We start from the raw sequence: 14806 nt of genomic DNA on the forward strand, positions 1-14806 counted from the left end.
GAGCAGATGGGGTGGGACTAAAACAGGGGATGCGAGGCTCCCTCCTGACGCTGAAAAGGGGTAGCACATCTTTTCTGCACGTCTCTATTTCCCGCCCATGAGGCTGCTCCGGTTTGAAATGAACTCCTTTACCCTTTGCGGTGACAGCAGCAGCACAACAGCAACGGTAACAGACTCGGGAGGACTGGCAGTGGGCGGATAAATCACAGCTCTGGGCCCGGGCACTCATCGCGGCTGCTCTCATCCCAGGTTCCGACTGGAAGGGCCGTCAGCTCTATCTTCCAGCAGTGGAGTTTGTCACACTGGGTGCGAACACTGACTCCATCTAGAAAATCTGAGGCCGTCAGTTCCTTCTGCTAATTAAGATCCTGAATATGTCCCCACGCTCAGGTCCAGGAAGGGTGGCATTTGGAAGACATTTGAATGCTCCATGAATTAATAGGATAGGGCTAACTGGTATAATACGGGGAATCTTCGAAGGTCTAACAGCAACTGGGACCGTCTGCGTTCATCCTTTGGTAGCTTAAGCAAAATTAGACATTAGTACTTATAGCTGGCTCTGATCATCCTCCCTCATCTCTCACACTGCCCGTAAAGCTACCCAAAGTATTTCATTAACTCGTGACACCTTTTATATCCCTCTTCTAATTTGGGCAGTCCCGAGTCCTTCAGCCCGAAACGGCTCCCAAAGCTCACATGTAAGTATATTAAGAGAGATTAGTTCATTAATCTACGCTCTGGTACCACATTTCTTTATCACTTCATTTTAATAATTTGTACTAATTGACAGAGCAGACTCCCTCCAGTTCCCCAAGTTGGGTAACACATAACTGCTCTAAATCATGGCACAAACATTTTTGCCTGGAAACGCCTAATCCCATTAGGCAACCAGGGTCTCTTCTGAGGTTTAACAGATGAAAGAAGCTGCAGACTTGGTATCATTAAGCACAAAAGCTTGTGGCATCAGAACCAGACTCATTAACGCTTTGGGTCACGGCTGCCCGTTTCTCCTTCCTCTGTCCCAAGCAGCAGGCGCTGCCCAGTCTGAGGAGAGGAGGGGCAGACATTTGGGCTCCCCAGCGCCCGCTGCACGTTTCAGTGGGATGGGACAGCAAACCTCCAACCTGGCTGAGCTAGACGGTACTCTGTGCTGTAAACGTGCTGTCACGAGCAAAAGTAAGGAGCGCTCCTCCTCCAAGGCCAATACCCTATGAAGGACAAGCTGAGGACAAGGGATGTCCCTGAGAATGGGCAGAACGACAGCCATGTCAAGTGGGTAGGTCCTGAGAAGGGGGGCTACAGGAGGGGTGTGCAGGAGAGAAGGCAGATCTCCAGGAAGGCAGGACACCCCCTTGGCACCCTTGGCACGTCTCGAGGCAGGAGCCCCTGTTGAGGGGCACCTGTAGGCTCCTGACCCTGCAGGACTATCCCAGAGCCTGTGGCAGAAACCCAGGAAGCCAGGACACAGGTCCAGCAGCCAAACACAGCAGGCTGCATGGAAAGACGAGGAGCTGACAGCAGGTTTCTCCGGGGCGTGCGGTGCCTGGAAGGAAATTAAGAGCAAACAGCACTCTCCGCTTCTGTGGGACTCTGGGAAGCCCACTTGGGCTCAGCCCTGCGGTTCTGAAGCTGGAAGCATCTCCAGTATGTGTGTTTGCCAAACCCCCAGAGCTCCTCAGGTGAGAGGGTTATCAGTGTAAAGCGTTATTGTATACACATTCCTCTGGTCAGACACAGACGGCCGGGAGAAGCGCGAGGATACCCACTTGGTCTGGTGCTTGGAGCCCTTGAGGTGCGCGTGGTACTGCTCTATCGAGTTCAGGGTGACGTTGCAGATGCTGCACGTGTAGCTGCGCTTCAGGCCTGCCGAGAAAACCCAGAGTCATTAATTGTGCCCTGCCCTCAGCATCGTCCGTGCATTCAGTGCGGGCTGAGGGCAACCTCAGGGCTGCACTGGGAGGAAAAAGATCTTCGTGCCTGGGCTACAGACTGTTCAGAATTGGAATGGCAGGCAAGCACAACTGAGTGAAAATGGCTGAAGAAGAGGGGGGATGGGGAACAGAAAAAAAACCATTAACCCTTGCCCCAGCAAACTTCTAATTAATTAGAACGTACTCAGATCTCAGATTTCCTTTCCAGTTTCCCAGACATTTCTGTTTACAGTAATCATTTATTTTCCTTTTCAGGCCAGGGTATCCAAGCATTAGTGAAGCCTAAAGGAGTATTTTTTAGAGGCACAGACTAAGCAGAACAAAACAGGGTTCCAAGGCAAATCCCTCCTGGGGACCGCGGTCCCTGCAGTTGGTCGTCCCTCTCCTGGGACTCTCGCAAAGCTTCGCCTCGCGCAGACCAGCAAGCACACGAAGCCCCATGTGTTCCTCTGCTTTTTGGTAGTGATCTCCATTCAGGGCAATTCCTCGAGAGTGTATTTAGGAGCTAGATCGCTTCGGAATTCTTTTTTTCCCAGAAAGGGACCCACTCTGATTTGCCCACTGAAGGGAACGGCCGTGATGGCTGAACACAGCCGCTGGTCCCTGAGAGCCAGCGACTCGTCAGCTCACGTCTGAAGGTCAAAGCTGGAAGCCTGGCGCGGGTACCAGGTCACCATCCAGAAGCTGGAAGCTGGGAGCTCACTTGCCTGATGGATTTACTCTTGGCTGCAATACCTGTCCACAGCCCTGGCTGCAAAGCTGCCCTTGCTTTGCTAATTTTAGCCCTTCACAGATACGACTATTTATAAAGCTGTTGCTCTCGCTGCTGGCCAGCTGAGTGCTGCCAGCGCAGAAGGAGCAGCTCGGTGGGTTCACGGTACAAACGATACAAAGTTCAGTTCCTGTTTGTCTTTTGTGGAGTTTTGTTTTGTTTGGGTTTTGTACCTTCTAACCAATCTCTTAGCTGCCTCTGCTGCTTTCCATTTCACTGTTCTTTTGATTGCCACCGTCACAAGTGATCTTCTAACAGACACCATGCATCTTACTTTATTGTGGTGTGGATTGCAGAGCAGGTGATTTGGGCACAGCTGCCTGAGCGAGTAGAGGCAGGAGCAGCGAGGGGGGTGACTGTGCTGGGCTCCGGAGAAGCACACAGGTCATGTGCAGGCGGGTTTATCCTCTGCCAGCAAAGAGCAGCCAAGTGCCATCGGCAGCACCGAACCAAACCCAAAACACACAAACTCCTCCAAGGCAACAGAAATGGGGACTATGGCCCGTCCTGCTCCCGGGGTCACGAAAGGGCAAAGGCTGCACCCTCAGAAGGGGCCACTGGACCCACAGAAGAGCCATCCCCTGAGGAGCAGCACCCACAGCTCCCTGCGCAGGGAAAGTGCTTGGTTTAGAGCGTTGCCCTCCTAATTCACTGCTCTGCCTCTGGGCACGGGCTGCGGGGAAGGAAAGAAACCAGGCAATTCAGCAGACTCACGCACATCTCGGACAGAGCAATTTATAAGCAAAGTCACAGAAGCATTCTCCCGGCACATCCAGCTCAGAAACCATCTGAGCTGAAGAACTACACCCAAAAAATCAGCCTGGGTTTTGCTTACTCAGCTACGATTAAACTTCACAACTCCGAAATACCCACCGCAGACAAGACGTTTGTTCACCTACAGCCCGTGCATGCACCGAACAGGGACAGGGGCTTGGCAGGAGTGGAAGGGCCGGCGCTGCCGACGGGGGCATGGCAAGGAGGGAGAGGCCGCCCTTCTCCATATGTGACTCCAAAATGCCTCTAAACCGTGTTCAACCAACTGCCATGTAAGGCAAACACAGCAAGAGACAGGAGATGATTCATGGATACAATAAAAATGGCAATAGCTTTTATGATGCTACAAAGTTCAGGTTTTCACTGGAGGGTGACACTCAGACTGGGACAGTTATCACAGTTTTCCTTCCGGTACCGCCCTTCCCACTCCATGTTATTTCAGACCTTCTGATCAAGCGAATTGTCCCGGGTGGGTCTCAGGGAAGAGGGAGACAGTCAGGGTTAAGGAAGAAGTCCAGGGTTACGGGTACAACTCTGTACGGAGCAGCCTGAGAAAAGCAGTCCCCTGAGGTGCCCAGAGAGACACAAAATCCAGATATTCTCAAATCTATTTATTGTCCTAAATGGGAAAACTATTTCTTCCTCATTTAACAACTTGCACCTCAGAATTATAATTTAATGACTTCAGGCTGAGAGTATTTTCAGTTCTCAGCAGGACAAGCTGAAAAGCTGAAAATCTAAAAATAGGAGCCCAGCAGCCAGGCAGCTGTAAGAATGAGAGGTGAAGGGGAAAAGGCCTTTTCCCAAGGCAGCTGCTGCCCGGTGCCTGCTGATACTATTTTTGATTTGTGTCAGTTTAGATTTCCTGGAAAAAACGCACAGTTTGGCCCATTTCTGAGTCATTTATTCTTAGTGCCCTGGTGTGCTCCTCCCTCCCTCTGGAGGGGGTGTCAGCCTGCCTGGCGCATGGCAGACCAAGGAATTATTTACACACTAATGGTCTATTTTGCCTTTCTAGACAGTTCTTCACCCAAAACATTCCTCATTCCTCAGCATTACAGTAAGCCATCAATGTTAGAGTAATTTCCGTCCTGTCCTAGAAAAAGCAGGAATTGCAAATTTTTGAGCCTCTGTGGTCGCGTTTCTGCTTTGCACTGATTCACTTCCATGACGATCCGAACAGGCTGTTTCAGGTTTAATGGGCTCTGCTTTAACATTGGAGTCGTGGGACCCAGCACGGGCTGCTGCGCTCTTTAGGAACAGCTTTAATGTACCATGTAATAGTCAGTTTTGACTTCCTACTTTCTAATTATTTCTTTGCAGAAATGGTTAGAACAATTTGTTTAGAAGCAGCGATGTACAGCATTCTCCAGTCTGATCAGTACACGCTTACCATAATTAACTGCAGAGGCTATAAACACTCTCTCCATTCCCCAGCTGTACCTACAGACTCCCAAAAAAATCCCTTGTTTCCTTCTGAACTCTAGACCCTACCAGTTTACTCCCACTTTTCTCAACACCTCACACACGTCTCACCTACAAATTTGGATCAAAGTCATCATCTTCAAAACTTATTTCAGAAATATTCAGTTGAGTACTTGAAAAGAGCCAGCAAGCAGAAACACAGAGGTATTTAAATAGTCACCTATATTTTTATGTGTCGTGATGCGGCAGGGATTAGAAATCAAATTGCAGATATGCCTATGGATGCTCTCCTCACTGAATTTATCTTGGTGCAGCAGCAATGGTTGCCCAGTCCAACCCTCTGTCCATAGCTGGCAGTGGCATCAGAAACCACATACCATCGTGGCACAACGCAGGGGAAAGGATGAAACAGGCAGCACGTGGCTGACACGGGCAGTCCGTTGGCACCTTGCTGCAGTCCCAGCCCTCGGACCATGCCGTGATCACCGTACAGTGGAGATCAGGACTGGGGAGGTAAGAAACTGGTAATACATCAAATTAAGGTAATAAGTTTCTAATGTTCAGCAGCTAATTTAACAGCATACATTAACAGCAGCCTTATTGAATCTTAATTACTTGTGTAGGTGGAAATGCCATCCACGATTACAGTTCCTAACTGGGGACACTGATTTTTTTCCACCGGCACATCAAGGCTGCTCACCATGATGAATGAGGGGGAATCCTGACCCCCCCCCTTCCCCACATCCAGCGCTGGGGGGACTCAGCACTGCCACAGTGGCTCTTCCAAGCCCGTGAATTTGCTGACGCTCAGCAGAGCCACACGGCTGCTAGAGCACACGGGTACATTTGGATGGATGGAAACATTGCCAGGGCTGAACCACGCTCCTCACCACCACACTGCCCCGGAGCAGACCTGGGACTGTCGTTCCCACACTGCAGGACCTCCCAGCTGAAATCTGGCATCCTGAGACAGTTCTGCACCGGAAAAATCCTGAGCGTGACATGAGCTCCACCAAAACAAGACACAGAGAAAAGAAACTAGCTTCAGATGAACAGCAGGATGAAACCACAGGCAACGATCACCTCAAGAATAGCAAAGGTAACAGTATTTGATCTCTCCAGAGATCTCACCAAAGGTGCCAACTTGGCTGAAAGTGTGGCTTCATGAAATGCACCCATCCAAAGCCTGTTGGAGTTGAGAATTAGCACCACAGGCAGTTGGCAATAGGAAGGTGGTCCCAACTGGAGCAACCTGTGCTGGGAAACGCCGTGCTGTCTGTGTTCACATCTACCTCTGCACTCTCACCACACATCAGCATTCCCTCCCCTGCCTCATGACATGCACTCGCAGAGAACTGAATGTGCTCCTATACCCGTTAAATAAAATATTAACAAGCCAAGTCATTAATGTCATTCTGCATAAACCACATTAAAACACATTCCAGGGGAGTACTTGTTAAATCGCTTTTTACTAACGAAAAGTGACAGAAATTGAGCTGAGAAGGAAAGCTCAGCTCTTCGCCTGATGTTGCAAGGTAGCATCTGCAGCTATGACAATTCACCTGAAAATACAAAGGCTTCAGGTGACAACATCCCTGTGCAGCCCTCCCCATCCTGCTTTACTGGAGGGTCTGCCACGTTTTATTTTAGGGATTCACAGTGTAATCCCCTTGAGAAGCGCCCGTACCTGCTCCAGGGCCCTGGGAAGAAGACCCACGTCCCTGCGGTTTACAGGATTCCGTTCCGTCAGCTCCAGGTACACCAGGCTGGTCTGGACCCTGTCTCTATTGTCATGTAGCATTCAAGTTCGACTGGCAGCCATCAAAGGGAGCCCAAGGTGCCTTGGCAAGGCATCCACTGCCACACAGAGAGGTGCTGAGTGCAGGTTGTAAAGACTGGTGGAATAAAGGAGGATCTATCTGTACGTTAAGTCTTCTGCTCATTTTGTTCATTCAAAGGTGCACGTATAGGAAAGGGGAAAAGAGGCAAAAGGGGTAATAAGGGGAACTGAATCCATGTAACAAAGCCCAGACCTTCAAACACTGCACCAGCCTGCAGAGAGAACACCTCACTGTGGGGTTTTGGCTCGGCACCAGCAATAAACAGAGTCTGTTACTAATTAAGTTCCTGTGAACGAGACCTGCCGGTCTCTGCTGCGAGGCCTCTGCCCCTGAAGAGCCCACCTGCGTCAGAGGAGGAACGAGCGGGAGCTCAGCGATGGAGCGTGCCAACGTGAAGTAAAACTGGTGGAACGTGACCTGACGGAGCAAAACCGCAGTGCCTGTCTGTCTCTGCCTGGTGCAGGCGGAGGGAAGGCGAGAGCTGCCGGATGGAGCCGCGCCGGAGTAGCTTCTGCTCTGTGTTGCTGAACAGGCACAAGCTGTCAGGGGAAGAGCCCAGAAGTCAGCATTTGTTCCCGTACCCACCAATTCTTGGCTTCTCATCATCCGCTCCAGGATGGGCCGGGCCACCACAGCAGCACGAGCAGGCAGCTCTGCAGGAAGAAAACTCCCAGTTCTTCCTCTCTCAAGGTATGCCCATCGCTCTCCTAATGAGTAAGAGCAAAGGGGTTTCCAGGAGTGCTGGCAAGGCTGGACACCGGCACAAAGCTGCTTGGAGAGATCAGCTGGACCCTGCCCAGAGCAACGGGGGCACTGCCAAGTAACCCACAAAGAGCCCACCGCTCGGCCAGAGCACCCAGACGGTGTCACCACCTACCCCCGGCTTTAAATCCATACAGGCTACAGAAACGGTGCTGCTAGTGGGGTTTCTTTTTCCTTGTTTTTGTCCTCTTCCTCATTTCTGAGAAGAGAACAGGACTTCAGAATTGCAGGATGAGCACTTGGTGAGAAGAATCAATGTTTTTGTTTCCTACAAGTATCAGTTGTCCAAAAATAGCTCTCTATTCTTATTTCTCCAAATACACATTCATATTTATCAATAAATATTTCATTATAGCCATTATCAAAACATCAAAGGCTGCTGAAATGTTGTACTTCAACTGACACTGCTTTTCCCAGGCTCACACAATGCATCAAATGTTCGTCTCCCACAGTAGTCAAAATAGAATTAATATTTACGTGGTGATGGGAGAAGCCACTGGGGATGAGTATGTGTTCTAGCTAACACTGAGGTAGCAGAACAAGGGCAGAGCAGGGAGAGCGCAGGGCATAATCCCCACCACGTTCTGCCGAACACCGAATCCACTGGACACCGAAAACAAAGGTCAGGAAAGCGCCACTGACAGCCCAGGTCAGACTGCCGCCGGCTGTCTCTGAACTGACGCTGCTGCCCTTTCTCTCCAGCCAGACAGGGCTTTACCTGCCAAGGCAAGGCTGCTTCCCAGGCAGCAGGCAGCCCTCAGCCCGCGGTGGCTGTTGCAGAGATGTGCCTTCGACGTCCGTGGAGATCGGCTCTAGCCTCACAGCTGAACACGCGCGGGAGAGCACAGCACAGCCCCTGGTTACACCCCTGCCAAGACGAGGGCTGCAAGCCACAGCTCCAGCGCCAAGGCCAGCTCTGCGGGGCACCGTCCGCCCGCTCAAGGATGTCCTCCTTGGCTCACCAAGTCCTGCTACGCGGCTCGTCCGCACCGGGCACCGTGAGCTGCAGACGCTGAGACAGCCCGGAGCTGTGCGAGCAGAGGACAGCACTGGCTTCCCCCCTCACCAGGGACCTGCACAGCCAGGGTGCAGCTGGGCAGCCCCTCTCCCCTGCGACCAAGGGACCCCAGCAGGACCACACCAGATTCATCTGCAAGTCCCAGCCATGCACAGAACCAAAGGAAGGAGCTGATGGGTATGCCAAGCCCTCCGATTTCAACTCTTCAGGGCTCGAGCTAAATGAATACAACACTTCACAACTGATTTATTTACAGTTAACGACATCCTCGGCCACTCTTGAGCTTGGCACCGTTCAAAGTCCTAAGCACTCCGGTGTTATTGTCCCAGGTTTTATTTCCCCGCATATTTTCAACTGCGGGCAGTGACTCAACGACATGAATCATTTATGGCATTGTGAGTCACACCGGGTAGCACGCGAAGGATCTGGATAACCATTACAAGGATTATTTGAGATCAAGAAACGCACAATATACTGCATAGTCATTAGTATTTAAAGGAAAATTATTTCATTTAGCAAGGAAAAAAAAAATGGCATTTTAAAATGTTCACGCAGTGTCTTGCTGGCAATCCAGACTTCCTCTCTCGCATGGTGTTGAAAATCAAACCTGCACTTTTTCCTCAGCCTACTTCAGTCAAACACATTGTGTGAGCACAGGATTATAATCAAGACCACAGAGACACCTTCCAAGGGGAGGCTCGTACCTCTCCTCCTGTAATTACACCTCCATGTTCAAAAGGCGCTTTGTTCAGCGCTCACTCTCAGCCGCGTCCCCAGCAGCTGTAAGTTAGCACATCTCCATCAACAGCGTGACGGAGCCAGCCCTTCACCAGCGCCAGCTGCCCCCAGGAGGGACAGGAGGTGCTGGGGGGCTCTGTCACCTCTCAGTCAACAGCGGTACGGAGCCTGCCCTTCACCAGCGCCAGCTGCCACCAGGAGGGACAGGAGGTGCTGGGGGGCTCTGGCAGGTGCAGCAACAGCCCCAGACAAGGTGGGGGGGTCCCTCCAGGAGGGGGGTAGGGCCCAAATCCAGGTGACCCCAGGGTGCAGGGACCCCACGGGTCCAGAATGGACGATCAGACAGGCGGATGGGCAGCTGCTGTCCGTCAGTGAGAACACGGAACACTTGTGTTCAGCAGACCCAGAGCAAAGGCTCCGTTCCTCTTCTCTGCTGCTGACCCAGGGCCACTGCAGAGCCTTACAAGCACTAATTAAATCTCAGAAGACAGCGACTGCCCTGCTCTCCATCGGGGAGATGTAGGGAGTGCTCTGCCTCCAGCAACAAACATCCCGGTCCCCAGTTCCCTGCGGGGCTGAGCGCGCTGACACGCTCTCCTCCCAGCTCACAGGGACAGCCCTCATTCGCTCGAGGACAGACGCGGGTGCTAATGGAAGCGACTATTTTAGGAAGAAGCAAAAGAAATACCTAGGAAACAACTTTTAAAGGATGCTGCCAAAACTGCAGACTCTCATCTCAGAGGAGGGGACTTTTTTACGGTAACAGGAACCTCAGAAAGTAGTCTGAGCACCATGGTCTCCCCTGCACCACTTGACCAGAGGAACAGTGACCGCAGCGGGCACGGCATCATCCCCGTGGTCACCAGACCCCACGGGCAGCGGGTCCCTGGTCTCTGCATACTGGTGCTCTCACCTCGCAGCTCCCCCAGGTCCAGGGTCTTCCCCAGCTGCTCCAGGAGGTCAGCCCTGGCCGCGTTCTTCTTGTGCTTTTTGCCGTCGTAGTGCTGCTGTGCCATCATGGGGTTGTTGAACCAGGCTGCGCAGAGCTGGCAGTACCTGTCCGAGTCTCTCCGCTGGTGCGGTGACGGTACCGGCGGGGGACCATCCGTGTGCGGCTGCTTTAGGGAGCTCAGAGTGGTTTCTGTAAAAGGAATCATTCAGACAGGAGCTTTTTCAGGCTAGTGTTGCTGTCTGAGGAACAGCAGGCCCTGAGGCAGAGCCCACATTAGACACGGGGAATAATTAGCAGCAGTTAAGGGTCCCACTGGACATTTTGGATGGTACTGCTCGGAAATCTGCCATTTCTCATTAAAAAAGCAGCGTGAAAGGATAGCACAGGACTATAATTGTTCCTCAACTATCTGCATTCAGCTGGGTGGGAAAGGGGGATGCTCTTGTTGCAGCTACACGACTTATCACTGTTGTGACTGAACCTGCTAAACTTACCCTGCTTAAATTGCTACTTCCAGGAAAAATTGCCAGCAGAGAATAAACAAAACATGCAAAGCCATCTACTTCTCAAGAGAGACAGATTTATCATTACCTGAGGACTCTTATTTTTCAATTTATTTGGTCTTGCAAAGGATGGGGAAAGCTGTAGCAATTGTAAATTGACACAGATTAAAAAAATATTCAGCTGTCAGTCCCCTCATTGCAAAACTTTCATATTGTGAATTGACAGGTACCAGCAACCCACAAGCGGGATTTGATCCCATTTCCCTTCAGATTCACCAGGAGGCCATCTGGGGACCCAAACATGTTCCCCAAATAATTTCACAGAAAAGGGGGTGATAGACTTTACACAGCAGAGCTGCACCTTTTTGCCATAGTTTTCCTACTTCATACAATAGAAGTCACAAAGCCATGGAAAAGTGGTTTAAAGTAAAGTTCAGATAACATTGTGATACAAAAATATACAATGACTTAATTATCACACCTTGTTCAAAAATTCCCTTTTATGTGGTGTTCCTTTTCTTTTCCAGATGAAGTGTCTGCTCTCTAAATAATTAACAAACCACTCTCTCCCTGATACCAGAATAGGCAAATTTTAAGGTGGTGAAGAGGAGCTTGATCGCTCTCCTTTGATCTCGAGGCTCCGCGCTGTTCCCGCTGAGCCCTGATGGGAGCACAGGCTGGCAAGTGACGAGCCCACCTCAGTGTCTGGTACTGGGAAGGGCAGTGATGAGCAAAACAGGGACATCTTTAGACATATAATTAAACTGGAGCCCTCTGTGATTGACTCCACAGCCCCAGGAGGTAAATACTGTGATAAATCTGCTGACCTGCTTGGGAAGAGACGTCTATTAACTTTCCTCAAGGAAATTGTATCTTACATATAACATTACTTACAACCTTATCACCATCCCGGGGTTTATAAGCTTCTATTGTTTTTGATGACAAGTGCCAAGGTATCGGAGTTTCACGGCCTGGACAGCTGGTGCAGGCACCACCCCCCTCCTTGGCAGCCTCTGCAGAAACACTCGGGAAGAGTTTCCCAGCTCCTGCTGCTGCCACCAGCGCTCGGCGCAGCACGAGCGGACCGAGCTCTTTTGGGAATCGGTTAATAAAGTCATTACACAACTGGTTCCTGTGGAAGATATTCCTTCTCCTCACTCTGCTGTCTCGCGAGCCACCCGCCTGCTCGTTTGGATTCATCTCACCCCACCAGAGGATTCCACTGCTTAATTTCTGCCCGCCCCCCTTTAACCAGCCTACTTAGAAACCAAGCACGATGCCCACAGAGAAAACCTTCTTCCTCTGCCTTGGGCTCTCAGCGCCCCTCGAACCGCTCCGGGGCCAGGGCTGTGCTCGGACAGGACCTGCTCTGCAGGGCTGGCGGAGCCTGTGCCGCCTCCTGAGAGATGGCTCTGGCCAGAGCTGGTGGGCAGCGGCAGGGCTCGGGAGGGACCCAGCTGTAGTTCGCAGCCAAACCCATCCTCTTTCCTACCACCTCTATGCCAGCACCCCCAGCCCCTCTGAGGCGCCCACAACATAACACCAGTACAAGTACACCGGAGAGCAGAGCCAGGGGCCAGCGCATGTGGGTGAAGAAGAAAACGAGGGAACAGTGATATCGTCTGTCCCAGCTGGGGCTACGCAGACTTGGCATATGCCTGATCCGTGAAAAGCAGCACTTTGCCTATTGCTCACGAGTGTTTGTGACCACCCACAGGCACCCCCCGAGTCAGTGCCAAGAGCTGCCCTGTGTGGGAATGCACCCAGCCCACGAGAGCTGCGGGGATCCGCCCTTTTGCCCTCCCCAGGATGCGGGTGCCACGCTGGGACTGGGCTGCAGAGATGCTTGGACATCTGGACCAATAACAACCAGTTATTACGGCAGCCCAGGAGCTCTGTGATACATCTGACTTGCTGCTCTGCAGGCCTCAGGCTACGAAGTTAAATCTATCAGATCTTCTGGTCATCTTTCTCCTCATTTAGATGTTAGCTGTCGCCAGAGGGGAACCAGGGAGGCTGAAGTTCACAGAGCTGGTGGTGTCCGCAGGAGTTAGATCTCCTACTCACTAAAGAAATACGACTGAAGCATCCTGCTGCTCGGCCATCAGCCGGACCAGCACCCTGTGGCCGCGTGTCTGAGCCCCTCTCAACGAGGCTGGTGGCTTGAGCTCACCCAAATGCAGTGCAGGAGGGAGACTGTCAGAGGGACCGGCCCTCCTGCTTCGGGGGATTGCATCAGAGCCCCCCCATCCCCACCTCAGCTTCCATTCACAACTGCTGCCAGTCCTAAGGTGTGCAAACCTGGCCTGGTAATTAATGAAACATCCCATGTCCTCCAAATCCTCCTGAAGAGAAACAGGTGACAGCTGACTTCTGCAGAAATGTGGATTTCTCATTTTGATATGCACTATGTAACTACTACAGAACAGAAAATATCATCATCCCCTGAGCAGTGACACGAAAATTAATAATAAACACTCGCGAAACGTCAAATCTTAAAAATGTTTCTCCATCTAAAACACAAACATAAAAGCTGCTAGTTTGACTATTTCAGGTATTCGGAATGCTAACCAGCTCATGACAGTCTGCCTTACGCTCCCTTTTGCTGTGGGAGGGAAGTGAGAAAGTCTTACTTTGCTGCAAGAAGCAAAATACAAAGTTAGAAACACTTTAGCACTCCGGCAATGAACTAATGTTTGACTTATTTCTGCATGCTTATTCATAGCCATGTTTAAACGGCACCGAGCTTTCCTCATTGCTGATCTCCAGGAACCGAGCGTGAGAGCGAGAAGGTAACAGCCCTGACAACGGGGCACTGGAGAAATTCCATATTCTTCAGCAGATGAGTCTGGGACTCCAGCTGCCGCTGGATGGATCCTCACACCCCAACCCGAGGGCCCTTTCCTCTGTCCTCTTCAGCACGTCTGAAACACAAACCCCTCACTAGGAACCGGAGGACAAGGAGGGAAAAAAGCCAAGGTGACTTTTCCTACCAGCAAAATCACTCTCATTCCTCACCCCGAGTGCTGGGGCCCCTGGTGCTGGCATCTCCCCTCCCCTGGCACACCCCAGTCCCTGCTCCTCCTCAGCCCAGACATGGTGCTGAGGGGCCAACTTCCACCTTCCTGATTGACACCTGCAGGTACCCGCTGTGGGATCAACAAAAGCAGCAGCTATCTCCCTCCCCCAATTCTTCGTTTTATCACTCATACTGATGGCTGGATGCAAGCTGACAGAAGATCTGGGAAACGACTAGAGAAATTCATCAGCCACAGTGGTGACGTAAAGGCTCCGAGGGCTCCAACCCTGTGCAGCAGGAGCAACAGAAAAGACCAGAAATACTTCACTGCAGTGATGAGACATCCCTTTCCCATTGTGAAAACCCGACTGCTCTCCCCATCCTGAAAGCACCAGCAGAGAACTGGGAGATCTGTATTTCCTCAGATGATAAAAGCGGAAGAAAAGGTGTAACTCCACAAGGGGACTGAGAACAGATGTGATTTTCTATGTGACTGGTGAGACAGAAACCCCAGAACACCACGCCGTGGTCTGTTGGAGGCAGAACGCTTCCACATGCACCCGCAAAACCGGTCCGAGCCCTCCCGAAGGTGGGTGACGGTGGCTGCAGCTTCAGGTGATCAGCAAACGCCTCTGGATTCTCTGCTCAGCGTGGGGGGAGCAGAGCCACCAGGGCACAGCGCAGGAGCTCTGCTGACGGCCTGGGCTGTTGCACAGGCTGCTAGCGCTGGGGGCTGAAGTAGCCTCCCTGGTGACCAGAGGGAGGTCTGATCTTCACCAGTCCAGCAGAGCTGAGATACACCTTTCACCTTGTGGCATGAAACTCTCCAGGACGCCCTCAGCTGCTCTCAGGTACAACATAGAGCCGTGCTCTGGCCGTGCGCCACTTGCAGGGAAGACGCTCAGTCCTCAGACACACGTTGAACGCCAGCAGCAGGAGGCACCTGCAGAAGTCCTCCCCCTGCCGCTTCCCGGCTGGAGACCGAAGCGAGTCCTGGATGAAGCCGCAGGGTGCTGTTCGGAGAGGAGCTGCTCTGCGCAGGGAAAGCCTCAGGGGCTGCTGGGCACCCCC

At 51.8% G+C, this 14806-nt stretch overlaps 1 protein-coding gene across 1 annotated transcript in view; it reads right to left on the reverse strand.

Annotated features, from left to right (window-relative positions):
- Window positions 1-14806, reverse strand: part of ZMAT4 (zinc finger, matrin-type 4) — a 43619-nt gene that overhangs the window by 5592 nt on the left and 23221 nt on the right. Inside the window, exons 4-5 of the mRNA XM_010137275.1 lie at window positions 10175-10402; window positions 1767-1863 (exon numbers count right to left, since the gene is read on the reverse strand). Of these exons, the coding sequence (XP_010135577.1) occupies window positions 1767-1863; window positions 10175-10402 (325 nt within the window). The remainder of the gene's footprint in view (window positions 1-1766; window positions 1864-10174; window positions 10403-14806) is intronic.

The sequence above is a fragment of the Buceros rhinoceros genome, unplaced genomic scaffold (genome assembly GCF_000710305.1).
Source record: "Buceros rhinoceros silvestris isolate BGI_N320 unplaced genomic scaffold, ASM71030v1 scaffold21855, whole genome shotgun sequence".
Taxonomy (NCBI): Eukaryota; Metazoa; Chordata; class Aves; order Bucerotiformes; family Bucerotidae; genus Buceros; species Buceros rhinoceros.